The following is a 10,912-nucleotide window of genomic DNA, read 5'->3' as shown; positions in this document are numbered from 1 at the left end:
AATGTCCAGCATACATTATCACTTCCTCTTGAGCACTGGTTGAGTGGCCAGGGGTAAATAAAGCAGGTGCTTTTTTTTTTTGTGATCCAGGTTGGAGCTTTGCACAGACCTTGTTGTGCTGGAAGAGTTGTGTTGAACTCTGAAATGTCCTTCAGCCTGGCAGGCCTTCTGCAACTCAGTACCTCACTATCAGGCTGTCCCAGGGGAAAGTTCGCTAGTAAGTTGTGTGTTATCAGTACACTTTAATCTCTTCCATATGCCAAACCCACAAAGCTATGCTCGTGGGAACTCTAACTCTCCTGGACATGACTGTGGAAATCTTTCCTCAGTAGGTTTCAGGAAGTGCTAAGAAATCCCAGCCAAGCGGTGTTCCAGAGGAAGGGGAACACGATTCTGGACCATCATTTGCTTTACCAGGATACACAAGTTCTCCTCAGTGGTTGAATCAGGTAAGAATGCCTGTATTATCTTGGAGAAGGAGGGAGGGATCTTGAATCACCCCATTGTCTCAGAGATCTTGATGAAACCTCATTTGCTTAGCTTTGGAAACCCATTTTGCCAAAATATTACTTTTTACTGTCATAGTCTTGAAAAATGGGGGACCTCAGGGTGGTAAAGATCTAACAAGTGGCTTGTTACGGTGTCATTAGAGCCTCACTGTTGACCTTGCAGGATTATGCTAGATTAAGTGGGAACTATTTAAATATGTACAGTCCTTTAAAATGTAATCATTGGTTCAGCTCTCCAAGGTACATTTGCCTTCTGAAGGGAGATATAAGGCATTTGCTTTCATGTTTAAATTCAGATTCTAGTCATTTACAAGAAATAGTGCTAATGGTTTCAAAAAGAATGGTAATATGCTGGTGGTAATTCTGGCAACTAAATAGAGTGGTGAAATACACGAGGTACGTGGTTGTAATCCAAGTAAGAGGTGGAAATGCTAATGTTAAATCGAGTGCCATTGTTGACTTGTGTAAAAGGCCAGTGGTGACAGCTAGTTCAGCAGAGCAAAACCAGCAAAGAACAAACAAACAAACAAACCCAGACACACATGCATACACATATATTTCATATCATGTCTGTCACATAGGCTCTTACCACATAGCCACATTTACATACTTCATCTGCATGTACACGCTTTGGGGTTGAAGGGTCCACCTGTCAGTCATCCATTTTTAATAGCCTTATTTGTGCAAAAGCTGTCTCAGCTGGCAGGAAGGCTCACAGAAACCAAAGCTTTGGGCAAGAACTAGGTCTACAGGGTTTGAAGTTTGCTACTGAAACAATAGCTAATGACTAGTAAACCTCTTTGACTCATCGAAGTTTCAGAGACATATCTTACATGTGCTTTCTGACTCAGGGCTGATAGTGAAAGTTGTTTTGCCCTAAGTTTGAAGCTGTCCCTACCGATGGTGGTGAAGGTGATCATGCTGGTGATAAATGGCTGAGGAACGCCTGCTAACAAAAAACTAGGAAATAGGGAAGATGTTCCAGGCTCTTGGTCCTCTCCCAGTTCAGCCCTACCTCTGAAGTGTTTGCTGTCAGACTGATATTTAACCTTTAGTCTGTGGATTGCAAAATAAAATGACTACGAAGACCGGATAGATAAGGCCTACTGGGTAGAGGCAGTGGCCGGTTAGAGAAGGGCTGCCGCATCTAAAGGGAACAGCAGCTACTAAGTTTTACAAAACTCTTGGTGCGTGGGAATGCTGTCTCCGTGTTGCCATATTTTACAAAATATTTTGAAAGAAAACCGAAGTTTCATATTTGTAAAAGTAGATTCTATTTTTACGGGTAAATTGTAAGCTCTATCTTTTATCTTGTTGACTAAGTCACATTGAAATGAAAAATTGGGCCATACTAAATACATGTGTTTGTTGCCAATTTACAGCTCTTGGGGGTAGCAGCATCTTAGCCACATCTTAGCCATTTGTGGGGCAAGTCTTGGGACCACAGCCCCATCTCACTGCTCAAGCTTCCTTGAGGTTAAGAAAACGGACTCTAAAGTTCCCACCTGTGATTCATGATTCTTTAATACAAACTCATATAAACTCCCCTTAATGCTGCTGAGGAGCACAGAGTCTTTGCTATTTTAGAACCTAATGATAAATGCTGACATTCTGAACGCTTATCCCATTCCATGAAACAAACTATTACTGTGTCATCTTGTCTTATTTTTATAAAACCTCTATGAGATAGGTACTAAAATTATCATCATTGTCACATCCCTACTTACAGATGGGGAAACTGAGGCTCAGTGATGGGGATGATTTTCCAGGGTCACCTAGTAAGTGGCAGAAATGAGATTTGAACTCTGGCACCAGACTTCAGAATGCAATTTTTAACCATCATATTATCCTTTCTCATGCTACATTATGTGAGTTTTCAGCTTCTGTAGTCCCTCTGAGTTATGATGAATTCTACTCCGAAAATATCTTAAGGAATCTGTAAGGACATTTTCTGCTTTTGTAGCACACAAGGGCCATTGTCTTTATCCTCATACTTCAACATGGGGTTTGCAGAATGTGTGGGATCCTCCTGACCACTGAAGAGGGAAATTTTACAAATGCCTGGCTTGAGATCAGAGATGCCAATCTCCTTTTCCATGCCCTTTTCTATTCAGGGAGTAATTGAAAGTTAGAACAGGAAGCTTAAAGGCCAAAGGTCCGTTTCACCTCCTTGTGGACAAGATACTTAGTCCATGGCCACAAAGTAAAGCCCTAACCCCAGCAAGCTTTCTCACAAGTACAAGCCATGTGGGTACATCAGTTATCCCTGTTGACAGAAATGCTCCAATCTAGACCCATGTACAGAGAGCATCACTGCTATAAATGAAAGCAGTATGATGTATCCAAGGAATACAGATAGGTTTTAGCTTAGCTGCCAATGCCAAATGATGGGTGGTGGCTTCCAGCATGAGCACTGTGCTGAGAAGCGTTTGGAAACCCCATGTGAATTCTTCAAGGAGTGCTGTAATTGACTGGTCTTTTCTTCCACAGGCTTGGGATATGGACCTAGTGGCAAATATGCCCTGTACTTGGTATTCTTGGTATAGTCTATTCATATGAAAGAGCTAAGACAACTTAGCCTCGGACAGCTTGAAGCATGTGTATTTTAATTTGTTATTCTGTCTTTTTTCTGTCTCTTCCGCAGTTGTTCTTCTGTCTCTGCTTTTCCTCAGGAGAAATGGCCAAATGTACCTTTTCCACATTAGAGATATTCCTGATTTTCCTCTTTGTGATGATGACAGGGATCACGGTGGCTCTTCTCAGCCTGTTGTTCGTCACCAGTGGGACCACTGAAAATCACACAGGCAAGTATCATGGGTTCTCTTGTATGCTATTCCCAGCCTGTAGGAAATTTCTTCATTTTGGGGGACATCAAGGCAAGAAACAGTGTCTGCTGATAATGCTGGTAACAGGGCAGTTCAATGTGTACTTAAGCAGCCTGGGATGGCTATCTAACCTTTACCTTAGTTGCCCTTTATGCATTGATAGCAGTTTTTATCAAGTTTACCTTTGGCCCAAATAGCCAGTGCTGCATTCTGACATGCACTTATTTGTCTCACTTTGCCACTGATCTAAGTACAGCTCAGGATTCTTCAAGGCCCAGTAATGTGAGCTTTTACCCTGAGCCTCTTCTTTTTCTCTTTGCCTCCTTTCTGGCATCATCTTCTCTAGGGGGTGGGGGGCAAAAGGAGAAGGAAAGACCCACTGAATGTCAATTAGCCTGTGAAAGCTTTAGAGAAGGGGATCTTGAACTCAAATCGCATGAGGGCCAATCAAGTTCCATAAATGGGGTGGGGGGCGTGGCCCAGGGTGGGGACAGGTGTCTCTCTGGTGAAGAGCGTCCACGGGCCCTCCTGAGTGCCAGCTGTTTTTTGTCATGATGTCACATCGACTCAGCCCTTCTGAGTTTTCAAGGGAAGCTGGAAATTGGGGGAGGCGGTTTAGACATCTGGGGGGTTTTTTTCCTGATTTTTTTTTTTAAATGTTGGAAATTAACTTAGTTTTTGAAAACCACCTAGGCTAAATTTACAGGCAATATCGCGTCCATGGGAGCCTCTCCTTTGATGATAGGTTATATACCTGATAAACAGTAGGGAAGGCAGGTGGGGACTGAATGCTTTCACCAAAGTAAAGGGAGGGCTGGCCACAGGCCCAATGGAGAAGGAGAGGCAACATTGTTCACCTTGGTTTTCTCTTTTGCGGGCTCTTCTCTTTTCTAATGTATTCTCTACCTGTCCCTATGTTTTTTTGTTTAAAGACGTATTTATTATTTATTTTATTTATTTTTGGCTGTGTTGGGTCTTCATTGTGGCACACAGGATCTTCATTGAGGCATGCGGGATCTTCATTGAGGCATGAAGGATCTTTCGTTGCTGCGTGCGGGCTCTTCGTTGTGGTGCGTGGGCTTCTCTCTAGTAGTGGAGTGCGGGTTTTCTCTCTCTAGTTGTGGCGCGTGGGTTCCAAAGTGCTTGGGCTCTGTAGTTTGCGGCACGCAGGCTGTAGCTGAGGCATGTGAGCTCAGTAGTTGTGGCGCGTGGGCTTAGTGTCCCCGTGGCATATGGGATCTTAAGTCCCTGACCAGGGATCGATCCCGTGTCCCCTGCATTGTAAGGTGGATTCTTTACCACTGAACCACCAGGGAAGTCCCTGTCCCCATGTTTTGAATTCACTGCCCACAGACCCAGAGAAACAGAGATCCTCTTTTCTGGGAGCGGGCAGAATGAGTTTTAGACTGCTAGAAATGAAAGAATGCATAGGACTTAGTTTTCTCTTTTAAAATTAGAGAATCCAGAGCCTGAGGCTAAGGGAGGTAATTAATAACTACAGTCACTATTTTCATAGTAGAAGTTGCTATTTATTGAATGGTTACTTTGTGTCAAGCACTATGGTAAACATTCTATGTAAATTTCTCATTTAATCCTCACAAACTCCCATAAAGGTAGGTGCTAGCCTTAGTACTGCTTTACAGATCTGAGCCTCTGAGATCGAAAAGAATCCTTTGGCTATGTGACTAGATTTGGCGTTGGTTGGCACTACATTCCTACATTGGAACAAATGAGGCAATAGCAAAGGTGCCTGATTCCTTCCTTGCAATACTTGATGTCTTGTAGAAAACGTGGGCTTGGGGATGGGAAAACATGAATTCTAACTACACTTAGAATGTGGATGAAAGAGCTGCAGATTCTGAGTTGGAGGATCTGGGTTAGGCACCTGATTCATCATATGCTCTCCATGAAATCTTGCTTAAGTCATTTCTCTGAGTTTCAGTTTCCTTATCCGTAAAATGGAGGAGATTGGATTATGTGATCTCTAAACTTTCTTGAGCTCCAAAATTCTGGAACCCAGAAGAAGTCTTCTGTTAATCTCTTGCCTAAATACTTTCTGACCACTAATGCACGGTGACACTGACATGTGTTGCCTTGGCCACCCCTCGCTGTTGTCTGGGGTGGAAACAAACAAATAAAATATATAAGTAAGATGTCTAAATATGTAAAAAAACAAAGCTATATGCCAGCCATCGTTTTAAATTTTGAATATGTATTAACGTATTTATTGTCAATCAACCCTCGGAAGTAGGATATTATCATCTTCTTGTTATGAGAAAGTTATGTTACTTTTCTTCATAGATGAGAAAAGTTGAGGTAAAACAGGTTAAGTTATTTGTTCAGCTAGTAAATGATAGAGTTAGTTTTCAAACCCGGGCTGTTTCTGGCACTTGCTCTTTTAGTCTCTATCCCATTCTGCATCCTTTGATACTCATGTGTGTGTGTGATGTTGATGTAGAATATATGTATTAATATGCATACATATAGGTGATATAAGAATAATTAAAATAAACAGAACTATGTTAACTGGTGTAGAGTGATCTAGGTAGCATTAAGAGTAGAAGATTTAGAAGGTCGAGGAGGATAAGAGCAGGGTAGAGACAGCTGGGGTGGCATCCTGAAGGTGAGGGGTTAAGCTGGATCTGGCTGTGATGGAACCACACCTACTCTGAAGGAGTAGAGGAGACTGATTGAGGGACCAGAAAGGGGTAAGGTCTCTGGATGGAGAGAGTGGTAGACACAAATCCCCAGAGGCTGGATTTAGTGGGCTGTGTGCCAGGAACCTGGCACCTGATTCGTTTGGCTGGAATAGAAGTGCAAGGTGAGTGAATGAAGAGTGACAGGTTAGACAGGAAGGGCTTGTGAGGAGAAGTTGAAGGACATTTGACAGAGAGCTTGACTGTTAGGCTGAAACATCTCCACTCCGTGAAAAAGATCCTCCTTGGGATTACGCTATAAAACATGTTCCTGAGATGTTTCTCACCGTGTATGTTAGATGTAAGAGAATATACAAAGGTTCATCCTTAGGAACCCGAATCTGTGTGTTCTAAGTGATGCTGACAAGTGCATGGGCTGAAATGTTGTTTCTTAAATATCTTACTGTTTTTTGATTCAGGTTTTCCAACCACCCAGATCCCTCCAGCCACCCAGATCCCTCCAGCCACCCACCCTCCAGCCACCCAGGGCCCCACAGACATCCAGGCATCTCCAACACCCAGCACCCCAGAGCCTACTCTATTTCAGAACTTCAGTGGCTACCATATTGGTGTTGGGCGAGCTGACTGCACGGGCCAAGTAGCAGATATCACTTTGGTAGGTAAATCATGGGATCCTTGAGGAGACTGTGAAACAGGTAACTTTATTATTTTGCACCCTGTATTTATTCCTAAGTATTATGTCATAATCTCCTTCTCACTTTTTATTGACTTCACTGCTGTCTAACATCATGGATATTGTACTATGAGGAAGAGGGGACCTTTTATTTAACCACAACTCCCTTGTAAACTCAACTGGCCTTTTTTTGTGAGTGGAAGTGTCAAGGCGGACGAACTCCAATACTACAGGGGATGGGCAGGTACCATAAATGACTGAAGAAGGCCAGTGTAAGATGATAAATGTCTAGTAAATCCTCAGTTTTTTGGGGGGCAGTAGAAAGTGGTGGTGACTGTGGTACAAGTAGAAAGTTGCATGGCTTTAGCTGATTGTTCCCATGTGAGAGTGTGGATCTAGGGCTGCCCTACCTTACGGTTTTCTCAAGAGAAGCCAGAGTATTTATGGATTGAAGATCTGAGGATTTAAGTCTCTCCATTGGAAAATGGAAGCAACTCTAGTTAAAACTGGAAATCTAATGTGGGCCAACAGTGTGTTAGCCAAGTAAAACACTTCTCTGGATCAGTTGTGGCTAGGGGCTGCTGGCATGCAACTTCCGGGCTGTGATGCTAGACACACATTTCTAGCCACCCTTCGCTAGGTAACCAGAGCAGGAGGTTGCCTGATGGGATTTTTCTGTCTCCTACCAAACAATCTTTAGATTCTAGGAATTATTCCCTGTTGTCTGTTCTGAAAAGCGACTCTGGAATGTAAACCTTAAATGACCACTCACATGAGAGGTAAAACAAGCAGTAGAGGGACCATGCTGACGACCTGGGTGCAGCTTTTATGGGCGGGCTTCATGACGTGGCGAGAGAGGGACTTCAAGATAGGTGTATTTGATTTGACTTGGCTGAGGGAGGGACAACATGATAAAAGCCAGGGGGAGGCACCCTCAATAAGGATTACCTAGTCATAAGGAAACCATTTTCTTCAGGAAAAAAAAAAAAATCACATGCCAAACAACCAAAGTGAAGGGGCCTCCAGTCTTCAGGGTATTCCTGGGAATGTGGAATGATGGTGGGGAGCGATTTCTTCTCTAGTACCTTAGACAGGCTGGAGAAACGGTCCTGTTTCAAAGAACAGAAAAGCCATGAAAGGTCTCCAGCATCGTGATGGAATTCCTGAGTCACACCAGCTCCCTCCTTGCCCACAGGCCAGTGAATAGCTACTGCCAACCCAACAGCTACTTTGCCTTTTTCTGCACAGAAGAGTAAAGCCTGTTTTGTGATGTTGGCTTTACTCTTGAAAACACATATCCTGTCTCACTCGGAGCCACAGAGTCATGTGGGTTGTATTTCTTTGCCTCTCCTAAGTAGTCTATTCTTGTGTGGTTGTGCCTGCTTTCTGGTAACAGCGGGGTGAGAAGGAGTGGAGCTGCTTTCTGGTAACAGCGGGGTGAGGAGTGGAGCTGATTCTCTCTTCCTCTTTAGATGGGCTACAGCAAAACTGGCCAGAATGCACAAGGCATCCTCACGAGGTTGTACAGTCGTGCGTTCATCGTGGCGGAACCAGATGAGTCCAGTCGAGTAGTGTTTGTCAGCATTGAGATCGGCATGGTGTCCCAACGACTCAGGCTGGAGGTAAGTGATTGAGGAGGGAAAGAGATGACGTGATTTAAAGGCAAAGTCTGCAGGTGAACGTGACAGTAACTAAGCTCTCCTGGTTTCACATCCAGTGAGTTTCTACTACCCACAAGGTTATAAGCTTTTGACAATCCAGCAGATGATCGAATGGGGAGAATGAGCCTCATTCCACGCCAAGTCATCTTGGTCAGAACTTGCTTTCCATGCTGCTGGTCGCTCACCGTCATTATTAATGCTATTTTTTTGCAAGCTTATTATGTCCCAGTGACTTTCACATACACGCTCTTGTAATCCTCCTTGTTAGAAGTCTGAGAGTGCCAATTAATCACTAACCCTCCCCTCAAGTTTTTAGACAATTAAGAATAGATGCAAGGAATTAAAGAGAATTAAAAAGCAACTCTGAAATGAGGTTGGCCGTAAATTGCTGAAGTTGGGTGAAAGGCACATGGGGGTTTCATTATACTATTCTGATGATTTTTGTACATGTTTGAACTTTTCCATAATAAAATTTTAAAAGAATACAACATTAGCACTCTTAAACTCTAAACTGTTTTGTAGAATATGGCAGGCTTTTCTATGATTTTTTCTGCCAATTTTGACCATGTAACCCACCTGTGGGGAAAGTTGAGCTTAGCAGAAAGGTGCATAGGAGGTCCTGGACAGGCAGCTTGTAAGATGCAGAGAGCGGGTGGGGAGGGAGAGAGAAATAGTTATAGACACATGGACTTCCAGGCGTCTCTCTCTCAGCCAATTTCTAGACCTTGATCTGGTTATATTTTCTGCAGGGATCAGGTCACAGAAAGAAAGTGTATTCTTAGTATCTGCTCACACACTTACAAATGTGAGAAAGAGGAGAGTCTGGAATCTAGAATAATGACCATTAAATGTCCATTATTCAGTGTCATGTTCTATCAACCTCACCAAATAAACACTTTCTCCTCCTGCGGTGTGAAGGGGGCAGGGAGAGGGATGATGAGAGGGCCTAAAAGCATTTCTTTAATGTCACCCCCTCACGAGGAGTAGAATGTAAGTCTCTCCCATCTATGGAAACATAAGGAGCAGAGGATTAAGTACTTCCCCCTCACCTACACTGACAACAAAACTGTGAGGTCAGCCTGTTGTTATCCCCATTTTGCAGGTAAGGAGACTGAGTCTTAGAGAAGGTTAAGTAACTTTCCCAAGTTCACACAGTTAGAAGAAGGTAGAGCTGGTTTCTGAACACATATATGCCCGACACCAGAGCCTACATTCTTAAAAGTGAGGTCATTCTATTATCTTGGAGAGCATTGATCACCTGCTTTTTGCAAGACACTTTGTTAGGCACTTCAGGGGCACACAGCTAAGTGAGTCATAACACATGTTCCTATGAGCTCAGTACCTAGTTAGGGGATTGGAGGAAGGACTGTACCAGAAATACGCAAATAACTATGATTTACTGGAATAAAGGACAGTGATATATTAGTTATCTATTCATGAGTAATAAATAGCCCCCCCCGAAATAGGGACTTAATTAATATTTGTTGTTTTATCTCACACTTCTGTTGGTGAGGAATTCAGAACTGGCTTAGCTAGGTGGTTATGACTTAGGGTAGCTTGCAGTCGAGATGCTGGCAAAGGCTGCAGTCATCTGAAGGTTTGACTAGGGCTAAAAGATCCACTTCCAAGGTGATTCGCCCATGTGGCTACTGACAGTTCCCCCACTGTCCATATCTCATGACAGAGCGGCTGGCTTCCCTTATAGCGTGCAACTTAAAGGAAAGAGCAGGGATTTTCGCCGACTCAGTAGGTTGTCTTTTCATTTTGTCAGTGGAAATATTTGCAAATGATATGACCGATAAGATGTGAATATCCAAAATATATAAACAGTTCATACAACTCAACATCAAAAAACCACAAACAACCTGATTAAAAAATGGTCCGAGGACCTGTATAGACATTTTGCCAAAGAGGACATGCACATGAAAAGATGCTCAACATCACTGATCATCAGGGAAATGCAAATCAAAACTACACTGTGATATTACCTCACGCCTGTCAAAATGGCTATCATCAAAAAGAACGCAAATAACAAACACTGGCGAGGATGCGGGGACCCACATATATATTGGTTGGAATGTAAATTTGTGTAGCCACTGTGGAAAATAGTATGGAGGTGTCTCAAAAAATTAAAAATAGAACTACCATATGACCCAGAAATTCCACTCCTGGTTACATATCTGAAAAAAATGAAAACACTAATATGAAAAGATATATGCACCCCCATGTTCATAGCAGTATTATTTACAGCTGCCAAGATGTGGAAGCAACCTAGGTGTCCATCAATAGATGAATGGATAAAGAAACTGTGGTGTATATACATATATACGATGGAATACTACTCAGCCATAAAAAAAAGAATGAAATTTGTAACAACATGGATGGACTTGGAAGGTATTATGCTAAGTGAGATAAGTCAGAAAGACAAATACTGTATGATATCACTTGTATGTGGAATCTAAAAAATAGAACAAACTAGTGAATATAACAAAAAAGAAACAGACTCAGATACAGAGAACAAATTAGTGGTTACCAGTGGGGAGAGGGAAGAAGGGAGGGGTAATGTGGGGTTAGGGGATTAAGAGGT

General features: G+C 42.8%; 1 protein-coding gene across 4 annotated transcripts in view; it reads left to right on the top strand.

Moving 5' to 3' along the window:
• Positions 1–3,186: 3,186 nt before the first annotated feature.
• The window catches only part of ASAH2 (N-acylsphingosine amidohydrolase 2), a gene marked incomplete at its 5' end in the record, with an annotated part of 79,123 nt that continues 71,397 nt past the window's right edge, over positions 3,187–10,912 (top strand). For 2 of the 4 annotated variants that reach the window (XM_082673896.1, XM_082673893.1), the window contains 3 exons: positions 3,187–3,334; positions 6,450–6,646; positions 8,137–8,286. In XM_082673896.1, the coding sequence (XP_082530022.1) occupies positions 3,187–3,334; positions 6,450–6,646; positions 8,137–8,286 (495 nt within the window). The remainder of the gene's footprint in view (positions 3,335–6,449; positions 6,647–8,136; positions 8,287–10,912) is intronic. The other 2 variants (XM_082673894.1, XM_082673895.1) reach the window with 2 other exon arrangements.

This window comes from Grampus griseus, assembly GCF_964374135.1.
Source record: "Grampus griseus genome assembly, chromosome: 16".
Classification (NCBI taxonomy): domain Eukaryota; kingdom Metazoa; phylum Chordata; class Mammalia; order Artiodactyla; family Delphinidae; genus Grampus; species Grampus griseus.
Note: the sequence above shows the minus strand (reverse complement) of the source record. Positions and strands in the feature narration are given on the sequence as shown.